At 43.1% G+C, this 18,174-nt stretch overlaps 1 protein-coding gene across 1 annotated transcript in view; it reads left to right on the top strand.

Moving 5' to 3' along the window:
• The window catches only part of LOC119397613 (uncharacterized), a 124,568-nt gene that overhangs the window by 61,863 nt on the left and 44,531 nt on the right, over nucleotides 1-18,174 (top strand). The window contains exons 22-26 of the mRNA XM_049416613.1: nucleotides 872-976; nucleotides 1,512-1,713; nucleotides 2,537-2,660; nucleotides 13,322-13,440; nucleotides 18,066-18,160. Of these exons, the coding sequence (XP_049272570.1) occupies nucleotides 872-976; nucleotides 1,512-1,713; nucleotides 2,537-2,660; nucleotides 13,322-13,440; nucleotides 18,066-18,160 (645 nt within the window). The remainder of the gene's footprint in view (nucleotides 1-871; nucleotides 977-1,511; nucleotides 1,714-2,536; nucleotides 2,661-13,321; nucleotides 13,441-18,065; nucleotides 18,161-18,174) is intronic.

Below are 18,174 nucleotides of genomic sequence, written 5' to 3'. Positions count from 1 at the left end.
CACCCTTAACTTTCTCTCTCGCTCTCCCTGCATTTCAATATTTGAGAAATTAATCCCTGTTTTGACTTTTCGGATGCTACAGTCATATTGTAAGTGATAGGGAAAGAATCGTAAAAACCGATGATAAATTCGCAACAAATATTCGTAATTTTCCAAGGTTTCAAATTTCGTTGTTTGAGCCACTTGTATAATCGATTGCCGGGTGGATGATGCCAAATGTTCCCCTCATCAGGTTCTTATTGAAGCTTACATTTAAAGTTTATTTGTATTTTCTAATGGCATCTGTTTCTCGGGTTTCAGAAATATAAAGGGTCGCTAAATGGAAACAATAAATCACTTTAGACTGATAAATTATTCTTCTACAAATATTTTGTCGCTAACCTTGTGATCATAGCTAGGTTCATTATTAGAAAATAACGAAGGTCAGAATTTTATTTTTAAATATCGCGCCGAAACCGAAGCACCTGAAGATCAGTGTGACGTCGAAGGTTTCAGTCTCTTTTCGTATCTTGGTCACATAAGCTCAATAATATTTCATGAAGTTTGCAATGCTAAGGCATCGAATTAACACAGTGCGATTGATTTTTCGCAATTAAGAGTCACTAGGGCCATGCAGACGTCATCAGACTCTATGATGTCACGGCGAGTTAGTGCGGGAAGTTGAGGGTGGCGTCGCTATAATTCTATTTTCTTTTCGTGTGTTTTCTGGCTCACAAAGCGTCTTGTCTCGGCAAGCTTGAAGTTCTTGGTGCTGTGTAAGAGTAATTTAATGCCGCGAGTACAATCGGTTTCCTCTGTAGTATCCTTCTGAAGCCGGCTTAAACTAGCGTACAAAGGTGTGGTGACAGACTCCTCCGGCTCTCGATCGCAGATCTGTCCAGGAGGCCCCGTTCCAGAGGAGTACCGAAGAAAATGGTGTGGAACTGAAGGTACTCGGTCATGTACCATTGGAGCCGGATGCTGCTGGTCACTGCCGGTACGATGCCTCTTCTGTGGTCTATCGTCTGGAAGCTCACGCGCAAGTGCTCTCCAATGTTGTGTCCCGACGTCGAAGAAAAGAGGGCTGCTTGCGTGTTTTGCTTAAAGAAAGGCGACGTTTTAATGCCCATTGTCCTTCACTTTCGGGCCAACTATCCCGAGGGTACACTAATGCCATCTTCGACAAATCGCACCGGTGAGCAGAGGGCATCCAGACGCTACGACTATTGGACGAAACGGAGCACCAGGACGCCCAGGTGCGCACCGGTGCGATCTGATGAAGATGCCATTCGATAAACGCGTCTACCTTCCTCGAAAGATTGATCTGCATCCCTAAGTCGGTCGACGAACATTGGTTCGCAAGACGACGTAGAGAAGAAATAAAACAACACGCACCGAATTTCAGTGGAAGAGGGAATCATTCTGATTTCCCACGCCGAGGGCGCTAAGGATGAGGTGCTAGGTATTCGAGGCCACTCCGTTTCGCTGGTCTTCTTCGTATTCAGAAGGACTGACTGTCGCTGTTCGTTCAGGTTTCCGTGGATCACGCTGGATCCGAGCTGCGATGGAAGTTCAGCACGGCGTCTGGCGACTTGGCGTTCTCTGTGCGGTTCCGGCCTCTCGGGAGTGCCGGGGATGGAGAGGAGACACGTGACTTGGTGGCAGCCAAGAGGCTTCCCTCCTCCACTCGTGAGCCCCACAGCGGCAGCCTCTGTTGTATCGAACCCGGGACTTGTGAGTGCTTGCGAGCAGGATCAGTAGAAATGCGACATGTGCTTGTCTATATTCTGTGTGTCTGAACGTTCGAACTAAGAATATGCCAAGAATATCAGAACTTCTGAGGAAGTTGCGGCCGCAGCAAACAGTATGTCCTTCAGCACCAACTACCCCAGTAACATACCCTTCACCAATAGAGGTACTTACGGGTGAAATACAGGCAAAAGGAATGCGATTTCCAGGTTCATGACAACTTTTGTACTTGTACTCGTGTCTAATTTTTAAGGCGATGCCTTAGATGCCTCATCAAACACGAATAATGACCGTCTCAGTCGGTAGCGTCAACCCGTCAGATGCAAGAAATAATCATGGGATGACGTCATCGTGACGTCACGTATCACCATAATGTATGACGTCAATGTGACGTCATCATGACGTCCCTGTAACGCCACGTCGTGACGTCATGCGTTGCTTGGTCGTAGGTGGACCGATCCCAGAGGCACGTGAGGTACAGAAACCTCGCAATGCCTCCGATCCCGAAGACAGTGTAAAACCACGCTAGCCGCAGAAAGCTTTTGGGTGCTGGGAGACCAATGTAATCAAACGAGAAGAAAAAGAAAAAAAAATACGATGGCTTTCGCCTTCGAGTGAGTTTAGGCGAACGCATAAGCGACCCTGCGAGCTTTTGTTCGCTTTTTATTGGATCCATCGTTACTGTTGTACTATTGATAGTTGGGATGAAATGACGAATTCTCCCCGTCCTCTTGCTCTATTGTCTTTTACTTTTTTACGTAAAGCACAAACCAATCTCTTTTCTGGCATCTTTGCGAAACCTGCGCAGATGAACTCGTCTTCGACAATTCCTTCAGCTGGCTGACTCGCAAGGAACTCAGCTACAGCGTGGAACTACTTCCTCCAGAATCGCAGCGAAACGAGCCAGAGGACACCGTGAGAGAAGTCACGGAATGAGACTGCCACGTCGTCGAATGTGCGCGTTGTATATAGGTAGAGGGTTTACGAGCGCCATTGTAATTACTATGCACGCACGCTAAATGCTCGATTAATGTTAGAATGTCTATACACCTAGCGGCACTATTCCACGCAGTTTTCTAGAAGCTGTGTGCACACACTCATTTGAAGATACTCACGTCGATTACTTGGTGCACACCAATGCACGTGGTCGCCTTTCTCGTTCATTGATTAGTTCCTTTCGATGACAGCTGAAATATAGAAAACTTGTGTTGTAGGACTCTCTCATTACATCTAGATGTCACGTGAAATAGAAACTGCATTACGCATGCATGGACTCTACAGTCAACATGCTTTGACTGAACGTATGGGAATGGGGCGCTCTGCGAGAATAATTTGATTTCAACACAATAAAGAAAACAAAGTCGAGTAGTGTAACATATACAGTATCATGCACGGAGGCAGGCTTACTTTTCTGATGAAAAGTACAGCTGGCCACAAGAAAAAAAAAGGGATGCCGATGTTCAGATCTTATATGATCTGAATACGAGGAAGTTTGCCTAATAAGATTATACAAAAGAACTAATTCCTGAGTTTGGTGTGATCCATCTGTGAATATGGTCTCAACAAAATTATGTAGCTCCACGCTATCACGTTCCTTTCGCGGTAAGGTGTTGAACCTGTGGAATCCATGACGCGAAATAAATAAATAAATAAATAAATAAATAAATAAATAAATAAATAAATAAATAATAAATAAATAAATAAATAAATAAATAAATAAATACAATAGAATACAATGACTCACTGTCCGTTATCTTTACGACTTTGCAGTCCTTTTAAGAGGCTGCCGCATATGCAATTACCGTACTCTGACTCTTGCGGTACTGTACCTGGAAGTAATGCTCAAAATGTCCTTTTTAAGCATTATCTCGTTCTCATCTTATTTTTGTTTTGTCGTATTAATTAACTACGACTTACTTCACTTTTCTATTTCAGCATGTCTTCAGCTTCCAAAACTAAATTGCGTGCATTACAATGAATCTCCAAAGACTTCGAAAAAGTTTCACGTGCTCTAAAGTAAATATCCTTGAAAGTGCCTGAAGAAAAGACACTGCTGACTTCACTTCACTTCACTTCACTTTATTACCTTAAAGACCCCGGTGAGGGGGTATTACATAAGGGGTGGGTTAACAAATGGAGGTTACAGCGAGTGATCTTCATGGCGAACAATATGCGTTTATGTTGTGCGCAAAAGATGATGAACACGTGATGGCTGCAATGTCACGGGGAAGGCCATTCCAGTCCACTGCTGTGCGAAGAAAAAATGAGGCAGCAAAAGTAGTAGTGCGAGCATGTGCGCGTGCGATTGAATAACCATGGGTTGTGCGGTGAGATATGCGCGTCGGTGGGATGATGTAAGGTGCTTGATTGAGGGAACTGTGGAAAAATTTGTGAAGCAAACACAGACTGGCGATGCGGCGACGCACAGAAAGATTAGCGACGTGAATGTCACGTTTTAGGGATGATATGCTTATGTCGTATGAATATGAAGAATGAATGAACCTAGTGGCACGATTTTGTACAGATTCTAGTTCGTTTATTAGGTATATCTGGTGCGGGCTCCAGATGGGCGCTGCATATTCTAGTTTGGGTCTGATGAGTGATTTGTATGCCAGAAGTTTTATATCTAGTGGTGCGTGACGCAAATGACGCTTTAGGAAACCGAGGGATCTGTTCGCGGATGATATGATGTTGTTGATGTGTGCGTTCCAGGAAAGGTCGGATGATAAGGTGACGCCTAGGTATTTATATGATTGAACATGTTCAATAGTGGAATTAGAAATTAGGTATGAGGATGATAAAGGATTACGCTGGCGTTGAAATGAAACGAGTTTGCATTTAGTGGGATTAAGCTTCATTAACCAAAGATCGCACCACTGTTGCACGAGGTTAAGATCCTGTTGGAGTGCAGCTTGATCAGAAATGTTAGTAACTGTGCGGTAGATGACGCAGTCGTCGGCAAATAAACGGATATGGGAAGATACATGGGCGGGAAGGTCATTAATGTATATTAGGAACAAGAGGGGTGCGAGTACAGATCCTTGGGGGACGCCGGATGTTACTGGGAGGGAGCTAGAGCGGGTATTTTTAATTGAGACAAACTGGGAGCGGTTTTTAAGAAATTGAGTGATCCATGCAAGAATGTTCGGGTGCAGGTTCAACTGGGGAAGTTTTAGTAGTAGGCGTTTATGTGGCACTTTATCGAAGGCTTTTGCGAAGTCGAGAAAGATTGCATCGGTCTGAAAGTGACAGTCGAGGTTAGAATGTAGATCATGAACAAATATAGCAAGTTGGGTTTCACAAGATAATGATTTACGAAATCCGTGCTGGGAGAAATGAAAAAAATTTGTTAGTGTCAAGGAAGTGCATTATGTGAGAGTATATGACATGTTCCATGATTTTGCAAGGGACGCTTGTTAGGGAAATGGGTCGATAATTTAGGGGGGACTGTCTGTTACCTGATTTGTGGACTGGAATGACCTTTCCCTCCTTCCAGTCGTCTGGTAAAATTCCTGTTTCGAGTGACAGTGAGAACAGCATCGAAAAGTACACTGCAATAATTTCTTTAGTATTTTTTAACAATTTGGAGTTAATATCGTCTACGCCAGCCGATGATGAAAGTTTTATTTTGTCAATGAGTGATGAAATGCCACCAACGGAAAATGCAACAGGGGCCATCACTGGTAATGTCATAGTAGGTGGCGTAGGAAGCGGTACGTTGGCTTCTTTAGTGAACACGGATGAGAACGCGATGTTAAAGGTATCGACACAATCAGCGTCGCTTACATCTTCACCTTTATCGTTTGTAAGTGTGATGTCCTGTGTTAGTTGCGGGTTTATGACTTCCCAGAATTTTCTAGGGTTAGATTTTAGAATTTTAGATAAATCATTGTGATAGAATGTCTGTTTCGCTTTTCTAATTGCAGCATAATAAGCATCTTCCGCAGCATAGTACTTGTCCCATGCGCATGCATTTCCATCATATTTCGCAGCTCGGAAGAGGCGCTTTTTTTATTTTCGAGTGTTTTCAAGCTTTTGGAAAACCATGGTTTATTTTTATTGGCAATAAAGCTCACCATGGTAATGAATTTATTAGTCAAGTCAGTTATCTTGTCCTTAAGCATTAGCCAGCTGTCATTGAGAGAACCCCATGATTGGACGTTGGGAAAGGTTGTTCCAATCTATAAATCAGGAAATAAGAACTCCCCACTTAACTATCGCCCCATCTCATTAACAAGCGTACCCTGCAAAATCATGGAACATGTCATTTATACAGAAATCATGAAATTCTTAGACTCTAATAACTTTTTTCATCCTTCACAGCATGGATTTCGGAAAGGGTTTTCCTGCGAAACCCAATTAGCAACATTTCTACATGATCTTCACACTAATCTAGATACTAACCTACAGACAGACGCTATATTTTTAGACTTCGCGAAAGCATTCGATAAGGTACCACATCAACGATTGCTACTAAAACTGTCTTTGGCTAATGTACACCCCGACATCTTACGATGGATCGAAGCATTCCTTAATAATCGCTCACAGTTTGTCTTTATTAACAACAGCTCATCTGATTCCCTGCAAGTAACTTCCGGAGTTCCACAAGGATCTGTTCTCGGGCCTCTTCTCTTCTTAATATATATTAATGATCTGCCTGCTCATGTAACCTGTAATATTCGCATGTTTGCGGATGATTGTGTCATTTACAAAACAATTAATAACACATCTCACCAAAATTCTCTTCAGGAAAATATTAACCGTCTGCAACAATGGTGTGATTGCTGGCTAGTGACACTAAACCCAAATAAATGCAAAGTTGTGACCTTCTCCCGCCGACGTAACCCTCTGGCTTATTCATACGCAATCAATAACATACCATTAGAAGCTGCGCCCTCTTACAAATATCTTGGTGTTACCATAACTAATGATTTGTCTTGGAACGCACATATTACTAACGTCATCTCATCTTCTAATAAGGCACTCGGTTTCTTTAAACGCCACCTAAAACAAGCTCCAAAGCATGTAAAATTACTAGCCTACCAAACCATAATTCGCCCTAAGCTCGAATACGCATGCGCAGTATGGAGCCCCCACCAAACATATTTAATCAACGCTCTCGAATCTGTACAAAACCGTGCTACAAGGTTCATACATTCTCAATATTCATATCATGTCAGCGTGTCGGCTTTGCGAAATGAATTAGGACTACCAACACTTGCTACTCGTCGCCGTGTATCATCCCTATCTCTTTTTCATAAGTTCTATCATTGTTCGCTTAATCAACCACCGTACATTATTCCCGCTGGCCGAACGTCACATCGAACTCGGCACATAAACCAAGTGGGCCGCCCCCGTACTCATACTGCCACTTTTTCAGGTTCTTTCTTTTTCCGCACAGCCACAGATTGGAACGGCCTGCCCCACGAAATCGCCGCCCTAACCAGCGCACCCACATTCATACAAAAAATATCCGATCATTTTGCAGAATAAAACTACTGGATGTCATTTTCATCATTCGGGCTGCTTGTATACATTGCAGAATCATGTACCCATATTACTCATACCGTGTTTAATAATGCTTATACACATGTTATTCTAATTATTGTATAATGAACATATGTAAACCCACCCCTTATGTAATGCCCATGTTGGGCTTTTAAGGTAATAAAATGAAATGAAATGAAATGAAACAGGAACCGAGATTGAATTCGAAATACGGCAGGAAATCTCTTAATTCATGATTAATTATTTCATAGTTACCCTTATCATATAAGCGAATTGTTTTGCGGAAGATGGGGCGTGTTTTTGGGGTGAAGTTAAATGTGGTATGAATGACTTTGTGATCGCTGATTTCGCGTAGGTATGCAATAGATTTTAAGCTTTCGGGGCTATTTGTTAGTATTAGGTCTAAAATGTTTGAGGATTCACTAGTGACGCGCGTTGGTTTGGTTACCTGTTGGATAAGGTTAAAGTTGAGGCAAACATCGACAAATTCCCTTGCTTCAGTATTTCCTGAAGTTGGTGAAGTCTGATTGAGCCAATTAATGGTGGGAAAGTTGAAATCCCCATAAAGCAGAATATGTGCGTTAGGGTGTTTATTTGAAAGCTGAGATAATATTTCGTTAAGTTTGCGGGCGAAATCTGGATCAGTTCGAGGGGGCCTATAGCATACGCCAAGTATTATTGCTTCGGGGGGGGGGGGGGGGGCACGGCATATTACCCATAGTGATTCTAGTGGCGAAGATGTGTTGATTAGAGAGCATGATAGTTCTTTTTTAGTGGCAATGAGTACGCCTCCGCCACGTGCGTTTTTGCGGTCGTGACGAAAGACGTTAAAATTTGGCAAATCGGCCAGTATACTTCTGTATCTAAAATGTCGTCACTGAGCCATGTTTCTGTTAGTATCAGTATACTACTGCCGGACGATTGCATTTGATTAGACAGGAGCACGCGCTTGGGAAGAAAACTACGTATGTTAGTGTAAAGTACAGAAAATGAAAGGTTTGCTCTTGCGTTTGTACGGGGCTGATGGCGTGCTTGCTGACGGCGACATAATCCCTACGATACGGCTCTGACAATTCCTGCCACACTGTCAAAGATATATCGCTGTTCTCCAATGTGCAGGGTTTTGAAGCGTAATGAAAATGGCACAGATTTGCTCCTAGCAAAGGTAACAAGTTGTTTTCGTGCAGTTCGAACTGGACGCGTGAAGTCTTCGCCAATGCTGAGGTTTGTGCCTTTTAGTTTTGGGCCGTTCGAAAGGATAGATTCTTTAGTTTTGAAAGATGAAAGCTTAACGATAATGGGTCGTTTCCGGTTAGTGCTGTAACGTCCTAGACGATGCGCGCGCTCTATATCTTGAGTCCCGACTGTAAGACCAAAGCTTTTAAGACAGTGGTTAATGATTATTTGTTCCGATTGAGCGTATGTTTCCTTCGGGTTGGTGTCAGGAAAACCGTAGAATATCAAGTTGTTGCGTCGGGAACGGTTCTCGAGGTCGTCAAGGCGCTCTTCAATATCACACATGCGATGGGTTAGTTGGCCTGTTTTAGAGTTAAGGGCGACTACTTCTGTTCGGAGAGCTAGAAGATTTTGGCAATGATTTTCTAAGTCTGTGAGGCGGGTGCTTAGATTAGCGATAGTGTTGTTTGTGCTTGATCTAAGCGAAATTGGCTTTAAAAAAAAAAACGATTTGCGTGTACCACTTCTGCTTCAGACTTGCCTAATTAAGTCTGTCTTGTTGTTCCTGTAGTGGACGGCCTATATCTTCCAAAGTCATTAGAAAATCGTGAAGCTATGCGGATCACTTGCTCTGTGAACGCGCTGGTCTGGGAGGGGGTGAAAGCATTACGATTGCATCGCTGCCCTGTTCGGAATGCACTCCCACGCCCCACTTTCCTTCGCAACTTAGTTATTTTAGTCTGCAAAGTGTCGGAAACCTCTACCACCTAAGTCTGTTATGTTGTCGAGTTGTTATGAGTTATATTCTGTATATCTACCTTAGTATTCGGCCTACAAAACTGTGCTTCTGTGTGTATTCCTGGTTATTCCTGGTTAATTAGAAGTGTGTGTTTATGTATCTTTTATGTGTATATGTTATACGTACATGTATTAACACAGTGTTCATATTTTCCGCGCTTCTCGACTGAAGCACGTAACTTTGTGTTTGTACTCAATGACATTGTTTTTCTTGATACCCAGTGTGACAATTCCTGTGACAAATTTCGTTAGAACTTTTTGTCACAAGTGAGACGCAGCCAGGTGCTGCATCAACGCGTAAACCTCACTTTACCTCACGTAAAAACATAAACAAAAAAATGGCGAATGCGGTTCATGCGCTTCTGGACGAACGCGTACGCTTACTCATGGCTCAAACAAACAAACAAACAAACAAACAAACAAACAAACAAACAAACAAACAAACAAACAAACAAACAAACAAACAAACAAACAAACAAACAAACAAACAAACAAACAAACAAACAAACAAACAAAAACAAACAAACAAACAAAGTTGAGAATGGGTGAAACAAATACCTATACTATGTGGCAACTCAGAATACAAAAATAAATATGCATGACTCTTGCGAGCTTGCGCAGTGCTGATTTGTCACATTCTGTGTCGCTGCGTTCGTTCCTTCCGCACTATTTACTTCCGTACAGAAAACGTGATACAGCTGAATCTCGTTATAACGAACACTGATATAGCGAATTATGGGTTATAGCGAACTAAGTACCAATTATGATTGGTCACGCTTCATTTCGGTGACATTCTCTTTACAACGAAACTGAAACCATGACAGCCGCCGTGATATCGACTGTAAGGAAGAAATATTTGGTTCGCGCGAGGCTGAAAACACGAAAGGCAATTCCCAACCACATTCTTATTCAATAGTTTGATAAATTTCGCGATGAAAAAAGCGCTACTTGCACGAAGACTCAGAAAGAACACAGGGCGTAGCGCTGATAAAGTTGCGGAAATTTCGGCAAGCCAGCGCATAAAAAGCACATTAGCAATTTGACTGGTTGCGCCACCGTATGAACAGAACGGGCAAACTTTGGAAGCCCATGTGACGGCGATGGGTGGCGCCACTTGTCCAGCGTTGAAGAAAGGCAAGCGCAACCACAAGGAGACAGGTAAGGATTACCTCGTTTGTAGCGGATTTGAAGCCTATAGAATAATGCATTCTTGTATCTAGAATTGCTGCACAAACCAGAGTGCCGATTTGTTAGAGCAGATTTGTTAGAACAGTTATAACGAATATCGAATACAATGAACTAATTTATGGTTCCGACACAACTTCGTTATAACGATGTTCCATTGTAGTAATAAACACATGAGGATGTTGGGATGGGAATAATCAGCAAAAAATGTTGGAAAAAGTTGTTATCAGAGCGGATACGCTGAGTTGGTTGTTATTTAGTGACCCCATGCGTTTCCCTCTTGCAGGCAGTGAAATCAGATCGGTTTTAGCGCCTCTCTTAGACTCTCCTAACCGCTCGCCTAGATTATTATCAAGATGATGATTATGATGATGATGATGATAACGACGACAATGACAGAATAAAAAATATATATAATATGTGCCGATGAAGCGTTACAAATTTCAGAGCACAGTGAAATACAAAGCCTCACAGCGTATACTATATTTTCCCCAAGAGAGTTCCCATGCTGCCATCGAAAGAAATTTGGCAGATTTCGGTCTTTATCGCGCCTTCAAGCCATATTCGCCATCGGCCCTGCGCGAAAGTTCTGTCAACGATTGGAGCCCACTGCTTTCTGGTCAGGGACACATGTCACGCTGACATCTGCCGCTTACAGGTGGCAGTTCGCGCTGTGCTCGAACTGAAAGTACCCGGATCGCACTGTTAATTGAACAAGAGGCACCCCAGTTAGACGAAGATTTTTGTTTGAAAAATTAAAAAAATACAAACCACATGGTATGCGCGTTTTTCCTAGTATATAGCTGTCTGGTACAAGCAGCAACTGCGTCTAGTCGCGGTTGTATAATATGTGCACTGCTGAAAAATACTGGTGTGCGTGTGTGTGTGTTTGTGTGTGTGAGAGAGAGAGAGAGAGAGGAAACAGCGCATCTGTTTGACCTGTGACAGAAACAAAAAAAAGTAAATGTGACGTTGACGAGCAATGAAATACTAAAGCGTCGCTTGTGCTTCTCTGTTAAACTCGGGTTAGCTTTATACATTTTGAACGAGAATCGCTGTCCGCTGGTTTAGCCGCTCATAGAAACAGAGCCGGTAGGTTACGCATTTCGAATAATTAAAGAAGTGCTCGTATATCTGAATGCCTTGGTTCCATCGGCCAGACATGTGACTCTTTATCTGTTTATTCAAAAATAGCAATCTTAATAGGTTCACGAGTAGATGTCCTATGAGTGAACTCAAAACGACATGACAATCTAATTATTTGAAAAAAAGGCGAAGGCTAACAAAATATGTAAGAATTTATGAAGTTAAAACAAACAAAATTCTCAGGCGACACCTGTGTGTTCGGTTGTCAGGTGGAGAGCGCCTCTCGCTCTTTGACGTCGTTAATGTTTCCCCCGATGGCCTGACGTCATCAACGACGTGACGTCGTTTCTACAGCCAAGGCGACCAACAGACGCTGGTAGTCGGTTGGTTGCCACAGCGCGGATATGACCGGATACCTGGGTGGCCTAAACTCCCGTCAGCAGGTCGCTTTGGATCAGGTAGTTGTCTGAAAGTGCAATATTCCGTGTGTCAATCACATAGAGATGGTTTTAGAGCAACACTGTGTGCGTTGATCAGATAGAGTACCGAGCGTGCGTGTGCTTGCCTGTGTGCGTGTGCGTGTGTGTGTGTGTGTGTGTGTGTGTGTGTGTGTGTGTGTGTGTGTGTGTGTGTGTGTGTGTGTGTGTGTGTATTCCTGGTGAAGTTCTAGCTTCCATGCACACGCCTAAAGACCTTTACCCAGTGAGCAAAATGACAGAACGTATTTGCAGAATAGGTTGTAGAACGCACAATGTTGTACACACTTGCGCAAATCAGGATAAATTATTTTCAATCAACTTTTCTTTTCATTGTTGGGGTTTTACGTCCCAAGACCACGATATGATTAGGAGAGACGCCGTCGTGGGGGGCTCCAGAAATTTGGACGACCTCGGTTTCTTTAACGTGCACCTAAATATAGGTACACGAACCTCTAGCAATTCGCCTCCACCGAAATGCGGCTGCCGCGGCCGGTATTCGATCCCGCGACCTTCGGAACAGCAGTCTAGTATCAGAACAACAAGGCCACCGCGGCGGGTAAATTACAGACAAAACTCGATCTAACGAAAGCCGGTTTTACGAATTTCCCGATCTAACGAAAAAACTTTTATTGCCCGGCAGTTATCATGGCACTTAACCCCACTTAACGAAGCCTTTCCGGAAATAAATGAGCAAGAAAATTGAGTAATTTCTTCGTAATTTTGACGCATACGAATTTTCCTAAGGGAGTGCGCTATAAGGCTATCCCGTTAAAACATCTAGGCTATAGCCCTAGTCATGACCCTAGTTTTCACTAGGCTGCACGCCGCGCCCATGCAAGGAACAATGACCATAACGGTCGTTAGTGCTTTTATGTACCAAGTGGCGTTAAAGGCGGTAAATGGTTTGTCACCCCTGTAAATTCTCTTAGCACAGGAACATGGTAGTTCCTTTCGTTATATAGAAAATTCATGCGTCAGATGGTACTGGTCGGCATATCAGAACTTCCTTGCTCTGCCTGCTGGCATAAACACAGCGTTCGTTCTCCCTGAATTTGCACATCAGTTGCTTGTCATAGCTTCACGTGACCGTTTACATCACCTGTATCGCCCGGGCACAAGATGTTCCGAGTACGGGCTGCCCTCGCGCACTTTACATACGCGCAGGGGTTTGTTAGTGGCAAATAAAATGCCACGATAGCTTTCGGGAGTCGCTACGTTACAATTTTAGAGTTTTAAGGACCGACAAGCCCCTTTCCCGATTTTACGAACTTCCCAATTTAACGAAACAATCAGACTGCAGTCATGAATTCGTACAATCGAGTTTCAACTGTATTTGGAATGAGCAAACGCACTACGCACAGATTCGCCAAATGCCAAGATTCTCAGCAGACTACGCGATTGGTCACGCAGTTCCGCGATGCAGTGTCAGACATCAAGAGACCCTCGGACACGGACGCCTCCCTGCTCCGCTGGTTACGGGGTGAGTGGTACGAGGTGCAAATACTATTTGGTTGTTACGAAATAGTACAAAATTTAAAGAAAATGCGTGGTTTTGCATGTCAAAGCGAAGATATCATTGTGAGTAATGGCGCAGTGAGTGACAGCAGATTAATTCTGACTACATGCGGTTTTTTAACGTGCACTTGTATATCTAAACTATTCCAAAACAATAATTCTCGGTCAAGTTGGTGCTTTCTTTTGCTTCTATACTATGCATAGTGAACCTACATGTCACAGGTATTCATTTTTTTTTCTTATCCCGCCCCCAAGGAAATATTGCCGTCGAGGCCGGGAGTCGAAACCACGCCCTCCTGACGTTTCGCAGCGCAACGCCATTCTCTAAACCACCATGTCGGTGCTAGATAGTGTAATAAATCGGTTGAACGGGCTTATGCGAAAGAAATAACAGTGTACTGAGCTATAGTTTACAATTCTGTTTCATTATAGCAAGTATAGGTGAGAGTAGAATTTCGCTGCCGCAATTTATTAGCACCTTTGACTCCAGTGTGTCACATGCACGACACGACGGCTGGGGCAGCGTTTGCTTAAGCGAACAATGTCACTCTTTACTTTTACAAAAGATAATTAAACGACGAGTACTAGCTTTAAAAAACCTGGTTCACCCGGATAATAACTCATTTACCGCAACAGCAACAAACAGACTGTCACAGTGAACATGGTGACCTCCCGAAGAAGAATATCTCTGCAATAAAACACAAGAAATATTTGGTTAGTGCACTTAATTTCACTTAACTCAATAACGAAGCTATCAGATATCCCAAGCTTTCTTGCATTCCGGGAAAAAAAACTTATGGAGACCGCGCCGTTAGCGCTTGAAAGCGATACATGGAACAGGCGTTTAATGTGTCACTGAACGATATGTATCTGGCTCCAAAAGCATGTTTTACAATCTGATATTGCGTATTTTTTTTTCTCGTTACGAAGTTGTTATTTGACGAATATAGTAAGGCAGGCGTTCAAGTCACAAGTGGCTAAGTTGTTTGGAAAACATTTACTCTACTATACCTCTTTTGGCATATCACTATATTGTTTTATAAAGCTGTGAGAAACTATCAAGAATGTTAATCATACATGGCGTGCAATACGTCCTGGTACTTTTAATTAAAACTTAGATATTATATTTGTTAATATAACGAATGACCTAATGGGCATCAAGGCAACAAAAGCCTGTGACCGTGGTATGCTGAAAACCATACGAGTCACCAGCACCGCTTGCGCAGCTGCAAGCATAGACCCCTCGTCAAAATCTGCAATTGCTTTGTAGTTTAGAATCGGACACGGGCTATGTTGTATGGTCAGGTGGACGCCATTATGGTTCGTTTGTCCAGCTGTCACGGCCGCTTGGCATATGACTTTTTTTTTAGAACGCGTATGTGGAACAATTTGTCATTTGCGATTTGGTAATAAAATCCCGACAACCTAAACAAGGAAGGCAATACCGATGTGGGCGATGCATTCGTACAAACTGATTCAGCAAAATAAATAGTATTAAAGAAACATCCGCTGAGTTTTGCCCTCCGGATCTTGAAAGCTACGAAGGGCGATGAGAGTGGAGGGATAGCAAAGCAGACCAATTACCCAATTGTGCAAATTAAAATCACGCGCATTTGGTACCATACAAACAGAGCTGAATTAGTAAGTGCAGCATTACAACCCAAGACTACATTCGCTGATTTGCAAGGAAAAGCCCATATAGTGACCAGCATTTTTCGTCTGTAAAATAGACAAAAAAACAGTGGGCCGCTGCTAGTGCTCTCCGTTCGCAAATTTTCGTTTTCCATTCGCTGGCAGCCTTCACGAATAGTATGCCAAGCAACGGCGTGCCAAGCAATAGTATGCCAAACGATCTGTGATCTTCTTTAGAGATTATCCTATTCTAAGCGCTCTTCTGGAGCTGCGGGTACGGAAATATACCGTCAGAAATGTTTCAGAAGATGTGGTCTTATCTTGTCGCATCGTTGGCGTCGTGGTTGAATGCATAGGGTGCGTGTGCACCGTAGTGGCAGCCATCATGTTGAGTGCTGATGTGCCGATGACAGCGTGGCACTCGCGTTACAATATTCGATCGAAAATGATGATCAGTAAGACTGGAATCCTTCAAAGAGTGCAGGCACAACATGGGAAACGTACGATGTTGACCATTTTAGCAAAAAAACATACAGAAAAAACAGGCTCGTTACACTAGCCGCGATGACAATCCAATGTAGACTACGCCAGGAGAAATCAGAAGTGTGCAAAACTATGGCACTGATCACAAAAAGTGCATGTAGCGCGACCGGGAAAATCGACTAAATAATATACGGATTTTTACCCCACGCTCTTAACTCGCGTCCTAATAACAAATGTGCCGGTCAAATTTGAACAAATAATTCATTCACACGCCAAATATAATTACTTTTCTGTCGCGCATGGTCGGTATCCCGAAATGCAGCGCGGGATTTCGATTTGGGCCGGGCTGAGAGCATGTACCGTCATGTGAGTAGCAATTCTGTAGAAACACAATATGGCACTATAATCACTATAACCACTGTAAGCACTATAACCACTACAGCATTTGCGGATAGTTAAGGTGGCACTTCCTTTCTTTCCTTCTTGACCGGTACGCAGGATATCGAGTGGCGAAAGGAAAACGGTGTAGACGACATGCTGGAAAGCTACCAGGTTCCACAGGTATGATTTCCAACCTCGTAGTGTCGTATAATAGATAAGTAGGCCTGACGTCTATGGTGATAAAAAATAAGCATGAATTCGTACCGGTAACTGTCGAGCTTACGATTTACGCATCACTGAAAAGGTTTCCAAATGTTTAAAGGGCCACTAAAAAGAAAAATGCTTAATCTCGCATTAGTAAATTACTCTTTGGCGATACCGAAAATACCATGCTTGCTGCGAGACGACGCTTGGGAAGCGAGAAAAACACCCAAAAAGAAAATGTGGGTGGCGACGCCACGTTAATGTTCCCGCAACAGTAGCCATGACGTCATAGATTTTGATGGCGTATTCTGAGGCCTACGTAGTTCATAATCGGTATAAGTGAAGTAAATAGGAGATTTCGTTGAGCATATGTGGCCGAAATATGAAAAAAAGAACACTTTTAAATCGGGGACGTCACCATCAGGGGCTTGGGCAGTAAATATAAAAGTGAAACGTTTGACATTGATTTTCTATTCTATTAATGAACACATGATCATGAAATTAACAGCACTAGAATTTTCAGAGTATAATTTATCAGGCTAAAATAATTTATTGTTTCGCTTGACCTTCCCTTTAGCAATACTTAGAGAAATTCATACTTTTAAGATAGTTACGTAGCCGTCATGGCTTGCAGTGACCAGCGAAATTTTGAACCTCGTACACCACTTAGTCCATTAGACGTTGTGAATTGACATAGACGTTCTTATTTCGGTGCCATTTGACTAAGAAACCGCAAATTCAATCGTTTCCTTGTCGCTGCCGAGGAGACGCTAGCCGTTCAATATTTAACTTCAGATCGAGTATAATTTCCTGCGGCTGCGAAAATCAGCGCTGCTTAGAAATGTTGGCGCTGTTGGCATTGCTATGAACTGGCCACGGATAATGATTTATTGTCATTTATTTCCGACCAAGTCGCTTCGCGCTGCGTCAGATGAACTTTTTCACAAAGAAGCTGCAACAGGAACAAACGTTCTTAAATGTTTCTCGTCAAGTTCAGATCGTGAAGGAAAACTTTCCCGGCGCGATCCTGCATCCATGTAAAGATGGCCGCCCAATGTGGATAGCCTCAGCAGGCATCAACGTAAAAGGTGAGCTTTGGTATTCCAGGTTGAATAACATATGCCTTGCCATATATAAACTCACAGGGGCACATATAAAGGTTGAAAACGTCTTCATATTGCAGATTGTGATAATACGGCGACGTGTGACAATGTGAAAGTAAAGCGAAGTGCGCTGAAAACACATTTAGTCAACAGAAATGCCACAACCTTGAGTATTCGTCTTCTCGAAGGTAAACTATTCCGGCACAACAGCGTAGGCTTACTTCAACCGATACCATACAGTACAGTGCAGAATTTACTGGGCTCAATATCGCATCAGGCGTCGCGTTAATGTCTCACATTATGAGACATGCATCTCAACTATGCCAACAAGGCCAACATTCAACTAGGCCAACGCCGCAGTCGACGCTACAGGGCGAATGAAACACTATAGAAACGCCATCTTGCTTTGATGCACCCGTTTCTTTATATCTTGTGCTCTGCAAGCTCAATTCCAACTAGGCCTCACAAGTTACGACATTCAATTCTCATTTCCTGCACGTTGGTTGCAACAAGTACTCGTAAAAATGCGCGTAACAAGCACATATATCTTTAACATAGCTCACATAACACAACATTGTTCGACGGAACACCTGGTCAGGCAATAACACGGTTAACAGAAGAGTTCGCTGACCCATGTCAAAACACGTTCTGAACGAATGATCTGCACAGATCCGGGAACGCCCTATTGTTTTTCTTACAATTTTCAGTGACGTGTACTGCTAATCAGTTCTGTACTTTCTCTTCGGGAAGTCCTTCTAAATGCTTGCTTCGTATTCTTGGGGTGCAGCGTTCCTTGCGGCGTTGACGCCTGAGGTCGTACAACGTCACTGCGTCTACCAGCTGGAGTACCTGGAGTCATTGAAGAGATCGTCGTCAAAAGAGGTGAGCGGTGCAGT

Source organism: Rhipicephalus sanguineus, chromosome 6, assembly GCF_013339695.2.
Source record: "Rhipicephalus sanguineus isolate Rsan-2018 chromosome 6, BIME_Rsan_1.4, whole genome shotgun sequence".
Lineage (NCBI taxonomy): Eukaryota > Metazoa > Arthropoda > Arachnida > Ixodida > Ixodidae > Rhipicephalus > Rhipicephalus sanguineus.
This window is presented reverse-complemented; position numbering and strand designations above follow the sequence as displayed.